Below are 16,242 nucleotides of genomic sequence, written 5' to 3' on the forward strand. Positions count from 1 at the left end.
TGTAATGGGGGAAGATAGAATTCGACACTTCACATTTTATTTTAGTTTAAAAAGAAAATACAATTATACTTATATTCTGCTACTTTTATATTCTATATAAGAAACATACATAACATATTATATATAAAAAAAAAACATCTATAGCGACAACATCACAGAAAATTTGGAAAAATTTGAAAGATTTCAACAGAAGCACGAAGAAGAATATCAAAGACTCACATATCAGTTAGAGGTAAACTACCAGGAAGGGAGGGGACATTGGACTGTAAAGTTTTTTATCGCCAAATTTATTTGCAAAAACACAATCCTTCCTAAAAAATAAAAAATAATGCAAAGCTTATATACATTTAGAATCGGTCCATACGTCTATAATGGATAGCTTATATTTAAAAAAATTGGTAATTTAGCCACATTCAAAATTTCCTAGCGTTTTCATGTCCTTTGCATGCTGATTCCTGTAACTTTATACAGCATAGCAAACCTATAAGCAGTACCAGAAAGTCTGTAGAACATTCATAAAAAAATTATAAAATTAATTTTTACATGATATAATCATCCAACTCTCTTGATTTTGAAATTTTAAGCAAAGCATCTTATAAAAAATCTTCAAATGTACGTATGTCCATATTAAGCATCCCTCATTTCAAAAATACTTATACTGAATTTTTGTTCATGCTTCAAAATAATATTATATAATAAATGTGCCTTTACTTAACATTTCTAAATGTTCGTTTGTCTGACCGTCTGATTTGTTGAGCTATGCTTTTATAAATGTTATCATCCATGTTTTTTCAGTGTTGTAAGAACGAGAATGAGAGATTACAGAGCATGCTGAATGATTTGGGGCGTGAACATGGGGAGACCTTGGAAAAACATGAAAATTTACTTTCAAGGTAATTGTGAAAATAGCTGAATGTATGTGTGCCTTGTAAGATATGGAAGCGTGGCTACTCTTTAATTACGGTATGTAAGTAAGTCCGTCCGCCCTAGACCATTTTTGCATTTATCTTCTTTTTATTTAGTTCTAACCCCATTGTACATACCATTTCTATATTCTCTGTCCTAAGTCACAAAGACACGCCCAAATATGAAACTCTTAACATTTTAAAAATGACGCAATACTGGTCTAACATTGGCCAGTTAAAATGTATGCTGACCTGTCATTAGTAATTTAGTCTGTGTCATTGGTCTTTTGTATTATATGACACAGACGTATAGCTTAACAAAAAGCTTCAATATTGTTAGATAGTTTATGCTTTGCTTTACATGGACATAATTGTCATTGCATTAAATAAGTTTAATGCGTCAAAAAATATATTTTAAAATATTTAAGAAGAGAATCTAAAATATTTCAAAATGGTATAGTGTAGTTATGTCACTGGAATTTTCAAATATGTCTGTATAGAATGTACATTGAAGCCAGGGACAAGGGAAGGCTTTTCTGGCAAACAATGCTTTAGAGCTGATTTAGGCATAAGTTTGATTATTTTCTAATTATTTTCAATTTTTCTGTAAAGATCCAAATTGTTAGGGTTCAATTTGTCCTTTTTCATTTTTTATAGATTCATAAAGTGAGATAGTATTTAGCTACTGAATTTTTTTTGTAACTTTTGCCTTAACCTACTTCAACCCCCTTAAACAAAGTGTTAAAAAATGTTTAGGATTAAAAATTTGTTGAAATATTTTGTTTTTGTTTTTAGACAGTTATTAAACAAGTATTTTGGATAAGAAAAAAATTTCAAGATTTTAATTTCAAGAAGTATTTTAAAATGTTTTTTTAATCTCCCTAATTCTAAATTCTTTAGTAAGAAATATTTGTTTTGATTCCACCAGCAGACGGTAATTCTAAGCTAACAAGGTTTGGTGATAAAGGGTGAGCAAAAAAAAATGCGTAGATTTTTAAAATTCAAATTGCGCGGCTTGTGTTATTAGTAGAAAAATGTTACGCATATCATTAGAACCGATAAGAAGTCTATTTTTTTGAAATATAAGAAAGATTCCTATGCTACGTATAGTTAGGGAGGTACGTGTTAAAATGTCCCAACTGACTAAAACTTGACTTGCAAAAAAGACGTGCGTACATTTTTAAAATTCAAATTGCGTGGCTTGTGTTAATGGTAGAAAAATGTTACGCATATCGTTAGAACCGCTATGAAATGTATTTTTTGGAAATATAAAAATGGTTACTGTGCTACAAATAATCTAGGAGCTAAGTGGTAAAATGTCCCAAAATTGACTCGCAAGTCAAGTTTTAAGTCAGTTGGGACATTTTAACATGTAGCTCCCTAACTATACGTAGCAGAGGAATCGTTCTTACATTTCCAAAAAATAGACTTCTTATCGGTTCTAATGGTATGCGTAACATTTTTCTACTATTAACACAAGCCGCGCAATTTGAATTTTAAAAATCTACGCATTTTTTTTGCTCACCCTTTAGCTTATGATTTATACTATCTGAAATGAACAATAGTACATAATAGAAGTAGTTGCACCTTTCTTTTTGCTATATACAGCTGACGATTACCAGGGTAGGTTTTGTGAATTTCCAAGAATTGTTGACGAGACGGACCGCCCTGCATTGAAGCGTGATGCATTCTTAAAATAATCAACTCCTTCATAATTTTAATTTTTAAAAAAATTCCCATCAAAATGAAATCACATAAAAATGGTTTTTAATTTTTTTTTTCTTAATTTTTGAGATCAATTGTTTCTAAATAGGCTTTTTTGAAATTTAGAGTGAAAAAAGATTTTAAATTTGTCCTTTTGGGAAAATTGAGGGATATTAATCAATTTTTGCTCATTATGACATGTGTAAAAAGTAAATTTTTTATATAAAGATAATTTATTGATTGCCATTTATTTTGATCTTTGCAAAGCATTTGATCAAATTTGCGAGGCTAGAAACTCCCCTTTGTAGTAGAGAAGCTACTTTATAATTCATACCGTAATGCTATGGGGGAAATGTGATTTTTTTTAAGATTCCCTACAGCAATGGTCATCTAGTATGAAATAAACTTTCACTGTAAAATAGAACCATATTGATCCAGTAGTTATTAAAATCTTTTGCTACATACAGACTGGAGACCTTTTATTACTTTTAAGGATAAATCAAATCATATGTTTATTCAGGTTTAACGCATTTGTTGACTCAACAAATCAGATAACCACTGACCACAATAACTTGTTTGAAAAACACCAGAATGAAATTGATACACTTAATACCTCTCAAACGGATTTCTCGGTAAGTTGCTTATGAAGATTGTTAAGATACTAAATTTAGCTTTCATTGTCATTAAACATATAAACAAGGATGGCAACATTCATAAGTAGTGAATCATAAGGAATTGTGGATGAGCAAACGGGATAAAGGAGTTATTGAGCAGTTAGGTTGTGTTAAAAAAAGATTGTATACAAATTAACTTTTAAAGCAAAATTGGCTTTTTAAAAATCTTCTAGATTTCTATGTAAATTGTAAGTAAAGTAAACAATTTGATATTCAACTTTTCCGTCAGTAAAAATAACAATATTACTCATTAATGTCATTAAATGAAAGTGCTCATAGCTGACATTGTATTATATGATTTAGGTGGTGCTTTCCCTAAAGTGCCAATCGAGCACTGAAACTTAATCCCCCCCCCCCCTACCCCCGTTATTTTTCAAACAAATTGAAAATAAACCAATGGAGCCCATAATCTGTGGGGATACCCATAGCCAAATATAACCTATCCTAAGTAATGAAAAAATATACTCCTCTTTCCCATCATAAAATTTCAATTTATTTTAAAATAAAGAGGATGGAAGGCGCGCATTTGTGCTCGATTATAAATTTTGAGGGAAACCGCTCTATTTAGGCATTCATGGACGACAAGATGGCTAGTGTGCACAAGAGGATAGACGAGACCTCGGACACCTTCAACACCAACCTCAAGGACACAGAGGCTGACATTACCAGAAAGATGGGAGTGTCGGAGTCGGAGGCTCTCCGCAGACATGAAAAGGTTTGGAATGAAGTGAGGGGTTCGAATCTCGGCCCACACCGCGTCATAACTAAAGACAGTAAACTTGTACCTACTTCTGCTATATCAGATGCGCGATATTAATAGTAAGATTAAGGGAAATGCTTGGCCAGAACAGCCGAAACTCATTACAAAGCACAGTTGGGACTTTCACACAACGGTTGTTCAATCAAAGGGTTGTCTTGGTTGGAATGGTTAGTGCCTTTGTTATCAACCGTCACCAAAGTTATTAAAGTAATACAAGATTGAATAAGCAAAGTTGAACATGGAATTTCATAAAAAGATTAGCATTAGAATTAAGTTCGATCTGGGAGGAAGGGACATTGAACTATCTACAAAAACTTTTGTTTGATACAATTATCCTATTCATCTGAGTTTTGGAATATTGATTCAAAGAACAACTAGGTACAATATTTTAAGCCAGGGTTTTCTTTAATCTAGTCCTAAAAATAAAAGTATGTCCTTAAATGCAGTATCCTGTATTTAGACTCTTTATTAAATTCTGACACTCTACAAATGTTAATTTTTGTTTGTCTTATTTAAGCTTTTCGCGTTTATGGAAGTTGAACTCTTTTTTTTATTAAGGTAGAGGAGAGATTGGGTGATATAGATACAGAATTAAAGGATCTAGACCGCAGGAGCACAAAGTCGGAAACCAACATTCAAAACAACAGGAAATTGTATTATCATTAACCATGTTAAGATATCTGAGACAATTAGATATAGGTATTAGGTAAAGTAACATCCAACAGACTACCAACCCTTTGATTGCACGGCATATGTCTGAAAGTCCTACCTGTGTCCTAATGAGCTTCGCTTGTTTTAGACCAAGGCATTCCCCATCCTCCTACTATACTAATGTGGCACATCTAACAGAGCATAAGTATAACAAGGGGCAGGTAACGTCTTTTGCTCTGACACGGGGACCCCGTGACGGGGTATAGGCCTAGATCATCATTACCTGTATCCACAATGACGTGGATAGTGCCTATAAAAATGACGTCATACAATACAAATGAACAATGACAGGCGAAACACTGACTAAATTACCATGGTAGGCCAGTATGACGTCATTTTTCATTGAACTATAAAAAGCTTGGTGGATCATGATGATAAAACTTTTTGCTGCGCCCCTAGAGAGTCTATAGAGAAGAACAAGGAGGAGATGGAGGCTGGCTTCAGCGAGGTTGCTGAGAAACAGAGACAGAATGAACAGACACACACAACCATCAAAACGGACCTAGAAAATTTTCAAACCCAAACTAAGGCGATTCAAAAATTTAATTTCAATATTGGACTCTATTTTTTAAGAAAAAAGTTTCATTGCTTTAGATAGTGTACGTACCTTTTTGTTACAGGAATAAACACACTCACAAATCTTTTACATAGTAGCGTCGATGCTAAATTAAATGGAGAAGATTAGCATAATATTAATTAGCCAGTACTTTGCATCACTATCGAGTACTGGAAAATACCCCCCCCCCCCCAGCCTTTTTAAAATTGAAAATAAGAGGTGATCTAAAATAATAACAAACGACAAAAACTACCACCCCTTCATATACTAATTTTTCAAATGAGGGAGATGAGGGTTGTCAGTCCTCAACAAGATGCTTTGTGTGAAAGCTCGTGAATATTTATTCCCCATTTATTGTCTTATCCCTGTATCCCTGACTTAACCCAACATCAAACATAAAATTTCTATAGAAATTAGAATAAATATACTTACATAAATATGCATATAATTGGTGTTCTATCACAAACACAAACGTTTAGGTAATCCGTGATTATAATATTTGAAAAAAAGTACCCAATTACAAAAACAGAATAGTAAACGATTGGAAAAGGAAAGGACATATCATTATAGGAGTCATCATATTAAACCATTGTGAAACTCTACTTTGTAAAATAGCTAGATTTGATCTGATGTACAGATTATTCCTTATTGCTACAAGAACTTTCATGCACAATTTGAACTCAGTAGGACAATTTTATTATGACTAAATTTACGATCAAGGTCTTACTTTACCGCATAAGGACGGTTTTTAAAAATTAAATGAAAATTCTTATTTATAAATGGTTGAACACTTTTAAATTAAATTTTGAATAATTTTTGCAGGAAACTTTTGATTCTGTACATGCTAAACTCGAACATATACAGGAATTTAATAACACCATTTTTTAGTTTAGGTGTTAGGAAATGGATGAGTGTCTGTGTTTCCATTAAGATCTTTTAAATAGCAGTTTCTTTAGCATAGATTTTTTTGTTTTGTTCAATCATGAGCAGGATTTTGGTTTACATTAAAACAGCATTTATGGCCTTTACCATATAACACACTAGCAACTGTGCCCCTAGTGTCTAGGGGCTCTGAATTCAAACTGGATTGTAGGGGGGGGGGGGGGGGGGTAGAAATTAGCCTAAACTCATCCTTAAGACTTAAGTTAAATGTCTTAAATGAAAATTAAATAGTCTAAAACCATCCCAGAAATGCGAAACATCCATTAAATGGAGATATCATTTGGTTCATTGGTTAGTGAGATCTTACCGTACAAACAAATAAACCTCACAAAATACATTCTCCCTCCCTTCCCTATTTTCTGAATGAGAATAACTAAAAAGTCTATGAGCTGGTAAATAATCTACTACGGTTTAGTAAATGGAAAGGTTGCGTGAAGTTAAATATAGTATAGAAACGATAGAATGCAACTTTACTTCTTGGGGCATAAGAACCATAGCTGTATATGGTGTTATTTTTATCAAACGACGTCCAAGAAAGGGGAAGGGTTGGTGGAGGTAATTAACCCCCATAAAAATCACAAAAAAAATAATATATTAGATTTCCCTCCTCCCCCCTTTCTCAAAACAAATTTTCAAAATTTTTTGGAATCTATAGCAACCCCCACCCCCCAATCCCCCTCCCAGTTCCTTTATCCCCATTTCGAACATTCCTCTTCCAACTCCCAAACAAAAAAGTGATACAGGCCATATTCAGATCACTTCATATCAAAATGTAGGGCTTATTCGAACCTGACACCTACCCGACAACTAGCGTTACAATATGCAATTAGCAAAATGGGGTTGAAATTGAATAGGAGGAACTTGAGAAGAATGACAAAGACCACGCCTCCTTTGTCCATGAAATGAACCTGACCAACACAAATCTTACTAATTACCAGGTAAATTAATTCATGTATCATGTTAAGAAAGATGGACGGAAGGACATACTGTTACTTTGGCAGAGTAGCTGCTCTTAAGAGATTCTTAAAATCAAATATTGAAAAAAATATTTTGCAAATGTAATTGAGATTTTATTTGCCCTTGTACTTTTAAAATATGCCTACAGGGTTTCCGTCATATACTGACCATCTATGTTTTTTTTTATATGTATATTTAGGACAAAACCCGAACAGAGCTTGACTCAATGCAGAAGAACCATGAAGATCTTAAAACTAGTCATGAGGGCCTTACTGATGAGGTTGAGGAACATGCTAAACAAGAGAGGGAAACCAGGTATCTATCTATCTTAAAACTAGTCATGAGGGCCTTACTGATGAGGTTGAGGAACATGCTAAACAAGAGAGGGAAACCAGGTATCTATCTATCTGTCTTTAAACTAGTATATGCAGAAGAACCATGAGGATCTTAAAACTAGTCATGAGGGTCTTACTGATGAGGTTGAGGAACATGCTAAACAAAAGATGGAAACCAGGTATCTATCTATCTACATATTTTAAAACTAGTCTTGAGGACCTTGCTGATGAAGTTGAGGAACATGCTTAACAAGAGAGAGAAAACAGGTAGCTATATATCTATCTATCTATCTTAAAACTAGTCTTGAGGACCTTGCTGATAAAGTTGATGAGCATGCTAAACAAGAGAGAGAAAACAGGTAGCTATATATCTATTTATCTATCTTAAAACTAGTCTTGAGGGACTTGCTGATGAAGTTGAGGAACATGCTTAACAAGAGAGAGAAAACAGGTAGCTATATATCTATCTATCTATCTTAAAACTAGTCTTGAGGACCTTGCTGATGAAGTTGAGGAACATGCTAAACAAGAGAGAGAAAACAGGTAGTTATCTATCTATCTATCTTAAAACTAGACATGAGGGTCTTACTGATGAGGTTGAGGAACATGCTAAACAAGAGAGAGAAAACAGGTAGCTATCTATCTATCTATCTATCTATCTTAAAACTAGTCTTGAGGACCTTGCTGATGAAGTTGAGGAACATGCTTAACAAGAGAGAGAAAACAGGTAGCTATATATCTATTTATCTTAAAACTAGACATGAGGGCCTTGCTGATGAAGTTGAGGAACATGCTAAACAAGAAAGGGAAACTAGGTATCTGTCTATCTATCAAATCTATCTATCTTAAAAATAGTCATTATGGCCTTACTGAAAAAGTTGAGGTACCTGCACAAGAAAAAGAAGCTAGGTATCTATCTTAATGTCTAATCTGTCTATCTTGCTATCTATTTTAAAACTAATTATGTATATCTGTCTATCTTGCTATGTATTTTCAAACTAGTCATGTCTATCTATATCTATCTAGAGCCCAAACGAACAAGAGTCTACGTGAGCTTGGAAACCATGCAGACAATATTGAAAGAAATCTTGAAATGCTAGATTCTGATGTCAAGAAAAATGAGAGCAACAGGTTTAGTGTCTTTTTGTACCTCATTATACTTCATGTAATAAATATAGTAGAACTAGATTACTCATCAGTAAACTGGACCAATAAGAACATGATATAGGAACAATCCGGCTGTACTATTTGTCAGAACGTTGTTGGTACGAAAGGGTTGTATTTTTTATATCCTTCACATATCATAAGTCAGCTATAAATAGTTGAATTTCTTTTTTAAAAATTATATGCCACACTTACTAGATATAAACAGAAATCGTCGTCTGCTAGAAATTCTTTTTTTAAATGGACGAATAGTATCTTGTAAAAATATCAGCTAGATATCTAAACCTCTTTCTAAACATACAATCCATCTCATCGTCTTTTTTTCAGAAAAAGTAATGAAGCAGCTATAAATAACAAATTAGAATTATTGACATCAAAACAGGAAGATCATAGCAACCATATACAGGTATGAGTTGTAGTGTTGCTACTCTATAATATAACTAGCGGCTTCGCCCCCAGCCTCTAGGGGCATTGCCCCAAGAGGTAATTAAAAAAATTGGAACTGCCCCAGTATCAATTTAAAAATTTTCGGGGAAAAAAAAATTGGAACTGCCCTGGACTGGAACAGTATCAAATTCAAAAAAAATGGGGGGGGTTGTTTTTGGGGGGGTTGGGGGTGTTCCACCCCCCAAGAAAATAGCTTAAAACCACCAGAGGACCAGTAGGTATATACCCTGAAGAGTAGAATCCAATCGGTTCAGTGGTTACCGAGATCTTAAGCTTCAGACGGACGGACGGACAAACAGACGGATAGACATCATTCTACTTTGTATTATAGATTATTCTGTGTTTGTATGTCTAATTAGAAGATAAAAAGTTAAAATTTCACATGTATATTGTATATAGTTTGATAGTTATATAAAAGTAAAAGGATGTATGTTTGTCTGTGTGTAGCAAAGAATCGCGTTAACTGCTGAACCGATATGATTCTCCTTCACAATGAAGCTTCTCATAGGTCCAGGGAAGGTTTATAACAATCCTAAGTTGGGGGGGAGAGGGGGGATACCCTTACCCTCATTAGAGAAATCAGTCCCCCCCAGAAATTATTTTTTACTTTTAACTTTTAAAACTAAATTTGAAGGTGAAGGGTCGCCACTAGGGGCGTAGCCGCCAGTGCAATATAATTGAAAATTGTTATCAAATCGAATTTGTATAAATTTTACAATTAAAATATTTTGTAGGTGTTCTAGATATCTAATGCAATTATAATTGAAATATTGGTCTAAAATTAAATATATATAAATAATTTTTTTGTAGGTGTTGCAGCACAAAACAGAGAAGGCTGCAGACAAAATTGAAACAAACAGGGAAAATTTTGAACAGGTTACATTTTATAGTGGCGACGCTGCTGTTTTTGTAGGTAATTGTCTGCTGTATGCGATGCGTATTTACATACATTTGAATGTGTTTTGCTTTCTGTTGATTAAGAATTAGGTCCTTCCAATCTATTGATATGCAATTTTTATATTTTATGTGACTTGCAATAATATAGCATTAATACAAAGTGGTTACGACATACATAATATTTATAAGTAAGCCTTTTTAAAATGACGTGATCATACGTGTATGTCGAAATTCGATTTTAAATTATTCAAATGGAAGACATAACGATTTTAATTACTAGTAGTTGCTTCGCATCTAACTAGTGGCGTGCACCCGAAAGTTTTTACACACCACTTTAGATAAAATGGAAGGTTTGCATGGAGGATGTGAGCTTTATGAGGGTGTATTACAGACAACAAGAGTGGTGTTATTTTATTCAGTAGGGTGGATACACCCCTCTAGGTGTCCAACCTCCTTATAATTATAATTATCAAACTCAAAAATTAAACAAGCCTTCATTATTAGGCAAAATGAGCCGCGCAGAGCGCAAGGTTTATCCTAACCACATAAATTTAGTTTGATGTACAATAAATAAAGCAAGAACTTGTTTGTTAGGAGGTGGCGAAGTTGAACGATAAGAACTCTGAGCTGACCGCTGAGCTGGACACAAAGTTCACCAACTCAACCAATCATATTGAGACTGTGGATAAGAGCCTACACAGCGAGATTGACACGCAGGGATGCTGGATATAGCGGATATATCATAGTGTCTGTTTGGCGGTCAGTCCTTGTTAAACACCTGCTTTGCTATTATTTTAGTTCGTTTCCCTTACTTTTTATTCCCGTTTTTCTCTTGGGGGGGGGGGGGGGTGTAACAAGCGTACCCGAAAATTTTGACACATCCTTTCATACAGACATGTAACAAGAGTCATAGACGTCCAAGGGGGGGGGGGGGGAGGGTAAAGTGGGGATTACCAAATTTTTTTTTATTTTACCCCCCCCCCCCCCCCATTTAAAATTGACCCCTACCCTGGGGGTGCAGTAAGCAACCCCAACCATTTAGTAGAGGGTATTTACCCCCCCCCCACCAACAATTTACCCCCCCTTAGAAAATTTTTACCCCCCCCCCAAAAAAAAAAAAAAGCTTGGACGCCCCTGACAAGAGTGGTCTATTTTTATTGTCAGGGGTGTTGATAAACCCCGTAGGTTTCCACTTTTCTAAATAATTAACATAATCAAACGACAAAAAGAGCAAATTGACGTGCGAAGCGCGCAGATTTTTTTAACCCCTTACGTTTTATTTCCCTCTGTCTCTTTTTCTTTCTTTATATCAAGGATGAAAACAGCTTTATATCCATGAAATTAGGTGAAGTCAGTAAAAGAAGCTTTAGATATTGAAACTACAAATATCAAGTAAGTCTATCTTATCCTCATACAAAAGTAACAGGATGTGTGTACGTCTGTGTGTACCCTGTGTGTAACGCCAAAAATAGAAAAAAAATATGTTCTATGACACTATTGAAGATAGACATTGGAAATTTTTAAGTTAAGCTATTTTGACTAAATTTTGACTTGCACTATTATTTTTTTTCAGGAAAAATTTGGATGACTTGCGAAACTCTAGCGCGACCAGCTTTGAGAAATGCACCACTGATATCAGGACATGCAATGACGACCTCCAGAATAGCAAAGCAAATCTTAGCAAACAGGTTTCATAGTTGATTAGTTTCGCAGTTATTGTTAAACTTAAGTGTGTCCGTACTTCTAAAGTCACAATATTCTGGTTAAGAAATAGCCGTCCCAAATTTATTGTGAAGATTTTGCAAAGAGAAGAGTATATTTAGATTTTTAATTTAAGATTAAATTTAGAATAAAAGCGAAGCTTAATCTTAAAGTTTGACAAACAAATATTAGTAATTTGATGTCATAAAAATACCATATAAAATAATGGAATTGCTCAACAATGTACTTTATGTGAAAGCGCCGAATTTTAGATGGAGAAAAGTTTGCGAGGGCTGGAGGAGACTCTGGACGCTCTGGCAGCTGGAGACATCGCACAGGCTGTCAAGGAGATCAATAATTTCAGGTAAATAAAAAGTGTTGTCGTTATTTTGTCACATTACTGTTGATAAGTTTATATGATGTCATCCATGAAAACTTTTTATTAAAGTCATGTAATTTTGTGAAATTTTTTTCTTCTTTAAAAATTTTTTATTAAAGCTGTATGGTCGACTAATATTATGACAAGGAAAGTATTTTGATTGGCGGAAAAGTCTAAAGCATCTGGTACAAATATTGAAATATTTCAGAGGAAGGCTTTCTGATGTTGACCATAGAGTAGGACTTATGAAGGCTGAAGTTGATGAAATGACAAGAGATAGAAGGAATAACATCCTTTTACATGGTCTACCTGTACAGGTTCAGTAGTTCAGTCATTGACTAGCGGTTGCTTCACTTACATCTAGGAGCGCTGTTTTCAAAGGAGCAGAGAAGGGCATATAAATAACCTAAAACCATCCCCAGCCTTAAAACTAAACATCAAATAGCCTAAAACTATCCTGTGATCTAAACTAAGCGTTCATAAAATAGAAAACTTAAGTAGTTTTCAAAATCCTAAACTAAAGACAAAAAAACCTTACTGCTTAATTTTAAAGGATTGCTATACCTATAATTCATTCATTGAAAAGAATTTTACTTTTGATTAAATGAGTAAAAGTTTAAATCAACTGTTCGATAATTTCGCTTTAACCTTATACAGGTCAAAACTACATCTTGATTGAAAATTACATCACAAATTTATAAGAAAAAAACTGATTATCTTCTGGTTTTCTTGTATTAGCCTATTTCACGACTGTATCTTTTTCTATTTTACTCTTCTGGAAGTACCTTAATTATATATTATATATTTTTTTTGTATTGAATTAGTAATATTGTTATTATCTTTTGTTTTTCTTTCAGCCTGAGGAGACAATGGAATCATTGGCGACCATCCTGGGCGAGCTCATCAGGACCAGGCTGGGTATCAGGAGGGAGATTGTTCTTACATCATTGACCAGGTAGATAGATAGAGAGATAGATAGATAGTAGGATAGATAGGTAGATAGACATGACAGAGCTCATCAGGACCAGGCTGTGTATCAGGAGGGAGATAGAGAGATAGAGATAGAAGGATAGATAGATAAATTAATATGATAGAGCTAATCAGAGCCAGGATGGTTATTATGATAGAGTGATGGAGATTATTCTCACGTCATTAACTAGATAGATAGGTATTGGATATATAGATGTCATTAAGACTAAAATATTAATACATAGTAGGTATCTTCTTACAAAGGAGATTTTTCAGCCATTATTTTTAGATTTATTGCTTCTCATTTTGATAGATTGTTAGATAATAAGATTAAATCGAAATCCTTTTAATTTAGATTGCGGCCGACTAATTCTGAGGTTGGTGGCTGGCCACCCGTAGTTGTATCTTTCCAACATTTCTATGATAAAGAGGCGGTTCTCAAGAGGACAGATATGTTGGACAGGTACACATTTTATTCTTCTATTCTTAATAAGGTTGAGAACTTCCATAAAAGCGAAGCTCTTTAAATTATTTAGATGTTTAGACAAAAAAACATAAACGATTATATATCTAGAGAAAAAAAGTGTAAAGCATGCTTAATATGGACATACTTACTTTTATAGACTTAATTATAGAGGTAATAAAAATCATGCCTAAATGTAATGAGAATAAAAATTTCGAAAAGTAAATGTTGAAATAAAAAATTCAAATGGTATTAGAAAGCTTAAAATCATTATAAAATGTATTACTTAGTTGCTAAGATTGATAAAATGTACCTTACTATTCCATGAATCATCATGCCAAGTTATAAATTTATAGTAAAGTTCTGACATGCTTAAATGCTCAAATTAACGATCAAATACTTGCAGTTCAATTTTAATTAAAAATGTCATCCTTTAGGAGTGGTCTCATTATGACAGAGGATATGTCTAGGACAATTAGAGAAAATTGGGGAGAACTTCATAAATTCATGAATAGGGTAAGTTCTTTAATTTTACAGTACAAAGTTACATATTATTACCCAATGGCTCTAAAAGTTTTTATCAATGTATTAGTTGCTTCGCATCTAAGCTCTAGGGGCTTTCCTTCCCCCCGCCCCCCCCCCCTTTAGGTTTAACAGTTACCAAGATCTAAAGCAGACATTGCTATTAGAATACAAATTTTGATATACTACTGTAGGTGAAGTCCCGGTACCCGACCAGCCAGTGCTACCTAAAGCAGGACCGTCTCTACGTGGACAACAGGATGTTTGTCTGGAACACGGAGGAGGCCAGAGTGGTCGAGCAGGCAGTGCTGACCCTCCCTGCCACACCTGGCAACATGTTCCCCGGTCTTAATCTTCAGACAAGGTAAAATCTTTCCCACAGAGAACCTAGCGTGCACAGACCTCCTCCCCCTTTTTTAACAAAAAAAAATTTAAAATACAGGTGGAGTGGGGGATGATTTTTTTAATCTAAATCCTCAATTTTAATATTTGTTATTTTTGTCGGTTAAGAAAGCGTTTAAGAAAGAGGTATCATTTAATATCAGCAGGAAATATTCGACCTTTTTCCAAATATATTACAAATCTATATTTTAGATGTTCAAACAAGTTGAAACTGGAAGACCTGCAACACGGATTTGATCCTCAGCCACAATAAGAGATACAACTTTACAAAACGGATTTAGTTAATAATTTTAAAACCTTTTTGCGATATTGATTGTTTGGGTTAAACTAACATTCGCCAAAGTTTTCAACCAATGATATTGATTCATATCTAACTTTGTGGATGAATTTATCATCCTTTGTCTTATTCCTTTGGACCCCTGTACATATTGTACATATTTTAAATAAAAATATAATAAGTTTATAAATATTTACATTCTTTATTATCACTCTGTAAATCATTATCTAATTTTGATTCATTTGATTGTTCTATTTCAAAATGTAATAAAAATTTACAAAATATAATAGTTTTTGTTTAATTTGTTTAAATTGCATAATCTATAAATTGATTTCACCATGCATTTTTTTCTGTATTTTTCTTTCTGACTAAACTCTCATTCTTTTTTTTTTGGGGGGGGGGGGGTAATTTTTATTAGGGACAATATAACTTGGAACGGTGGACGTAACCTACCTCTTAAAGTATTCATAAAAATTTATGGACCTACAAGAATCTCCACTGTAAAGGAGAACCATATAGTTCAGCGAGATCTTAAGCTAAAGACACATAGTCAGACATTCTATTAATTTTTAATAAGGCTATGCTCAATGCTAATTATAGGGAACTACACAAAATATAAGATGGGTGGACGTACGGACAGACCAAACTTGTAATGTAGATGCACTACTAAATAAAATGTAAAAAGTCATCTATAATACAAAGTAGCTTGATGTCTGTCCATCTGTCCGTCTGTCTGTGGGGGCACCTTAGCGGGGGTACTTAATTTTTTTTAACAGAAAGTAGTGGGTGTACTTATTTTTTTTTTTAATTACCTCTGGGGGCAAAGCCCCTAGAGGCTAGGGGCGAAGCCGCTAGTTTAATTAAAAAGTAAGTCTGACTTGAAATAAGAAAAGTTATTTAATGTTTTTTAATAAAAACAGAAACGGAGAGATTATGTTATTTCACAACGAAAATAATCAAGACAGGGTTCTCCCATTCATTCTTAATAAATTTTTATTTGAGGCATAAGATAATGTCCGATAAGTTGATGTACATCGCTAATGATGATACACAAAAAAAACTTCTGTAGATCACAAATAGTGGTTGAAACGTTTTGACACAACTTAATAAACCAACAAATCAAAATTAATTAAAAGTCCCTAAATTGTTAAGAGAACGAGTAATTAAATGTAAATATAAAACTTTTGGGACTAGTGTAATAAACAGCCCAATGTCCCATCCATCCCTGATTTTAATGTTCTTTAAAATTTAACAAAATCTTAATTACAGAAGGGGTAATATTGTTTAACCTAATTGGGGGTGTAAATAAATTGTCTTATCTCTTAATTTAAAGTTGATAACCATGTTTTACATTTAAACATTGTTTTCATCATAGAAGCCCTTATCACCTTACACTAATACAAAGACCCTGTTAAACTTAGTTGCTCTCATTATATCGACATTAAAACTTCGGAGAATCCCTTAACTAATCAACTTA

General features: G+C 33.7%; 3 protein-coding genes across 3 annotated transcripts; all 3 read left to right on the forward strand.

The window, feature by feature from the left end:
* The first annotated feature begins 133 nt into the window (after positions 1–133).
* LOC145318413 (uncharacterized) lies at positions 134–4,709 on the forward strand. The gene is made up of 5 exons (XM_080159699.1): positions 134–232; positions 796–893; positions 3,130–3,241; positions 3,852–3,998; positions 4,602–4,709. Exons 2-5 carry the CDS (start codon positions 829–831, stop codon positions 4,707–4,709), a joined length of 432 nt encoding a protein of 143 aa, XP_080015825.1. The 5' UTR covers positions 134–232; positions 796–828.
* Positions 4,710–5,181: 472 nt separating this feature from the next.
* Positions 5,182–10,784, forward strand: LOC145318414 (uncharacterized). Its single transcript, XM_080159700.1, has 7 exons — positions 5,182–5,283; positions 7,107–7,190; positions 7,409–7,524; positions 8,571–8,675; positions 9,036–9,114; positions 9,966–10,031; positions 10,647–10,784. Exons 1-7 carry the CDS (start codon positions 5,182–5,184, stop codon positions 10,782–10,784), a joined length of 690 nt encoding a protein of 229 aa, XP_080015826.1.
* A 617-nt stretch (positions 10,785–11,401) lies between these two features.
* LOC145318224 (uncharacterized) lies at positions 11,402–14,964 on the forward strand. The gene is made up of 9 exons (XM_080159558.1): positions 11,402–11,444; positions 11,626–11,740; positions 12,026–12,117; positions 12,341–12,449; positions 12,990–13,087; positions 13,457–13,564; positions 14,002–14,080; positions 14,281–14,450; positions 14,681–14,964. The coding sequence occupies exons 3-9, from the start codon at positions 12,026–12,028 to the stop codon at positions 14,739–14,741; spliced, it is 717 nt and encodes a 238-aa protein (XP_080015684.1). The 5' UTR covers positions 11,402–11,444; positions 11,626–11,740; the 3' UTR covers positions 14,742–14,964.
* The last annotated feature ends 1,278 nt before the right edge of the window (positions 14,965–16,242 follow it).

The sequence above is a fragment of the Acartia tonsa genome, chromosome 4 (genome assembly GCF_053477335.1).
Source record: "Acartia tonsa isolate MP-2025a chromosome 4, ASM5347733v1, whole genome shotgun sequence".
Classification (NCBI taxonomy): Eukaryota; Metazoa; Arthropoda; class Copepoda; order Calanoida; family Acartiidae; genus Acartia; species Acartia tonsa.

Coding starts and splice junctions, on each gene's coding strand:
- LOC145318414 (XM_080159700.1), top strand. CDS start 5,182: ATGGAGGCTGGCTTCAGCGAGGTTGCTGAGAAACAGAGACAGAATGAA. Junction 5,284..7,106: donor ATTTTCAAACCCAAACTAAG/GCGATTCAAAAA, acceptor GAAATTGAATAG/GAGGAACTTGAGAAGAATGA. Junction 7,525..8,570: donor AAACAAGAGAGGGAAACCAG/GTATCTATCTAT, acceptor ATATCTATCTAG/AGCCCAAACGAACAAGAGTC.
- LOC145318224 (XM_080159558.1), top strand. CDS start 12,026: ATGGAGAAAAGTTTGCGAGGGCTGGAGGAGACTCTGGACGCTCTGGCA. Junction 12,118..12,340: donor AAGGAGATCAATAATTTCAG/GTAAATAAAAAG, acceptor GAAATATTTCAG/AGGAAGGCTTTCTGATGTTG. Junction 14,451..14,680: donor GGTCTTAATCTTCAGACAAG/GTAAAATCTTTC, acceptor TCTATATTTTAG/ATGTTCAAACAAGTTGAAAC.
- LOC145318413 (XM_080159699.1), top strand. CDS start 829: ATGCTGAATGATTTGGGGCGTGAACATGGGGAGACCTTGGAAAAACAT. Junction 894..3,129: donor CATGAAAATTTACTTTCAAG/GTAATTGTGAAA, acceptor ATGTTTATTCAG/GTTTAACGCATTTGTTGACT. Junction 3,999..4,601: donor CTCTCCGCAGACATGAAAAG/GTTTGGAATGAA, acceptor TTTTTTATTAAG/GTAGAGGAGAGATTGGGTGA.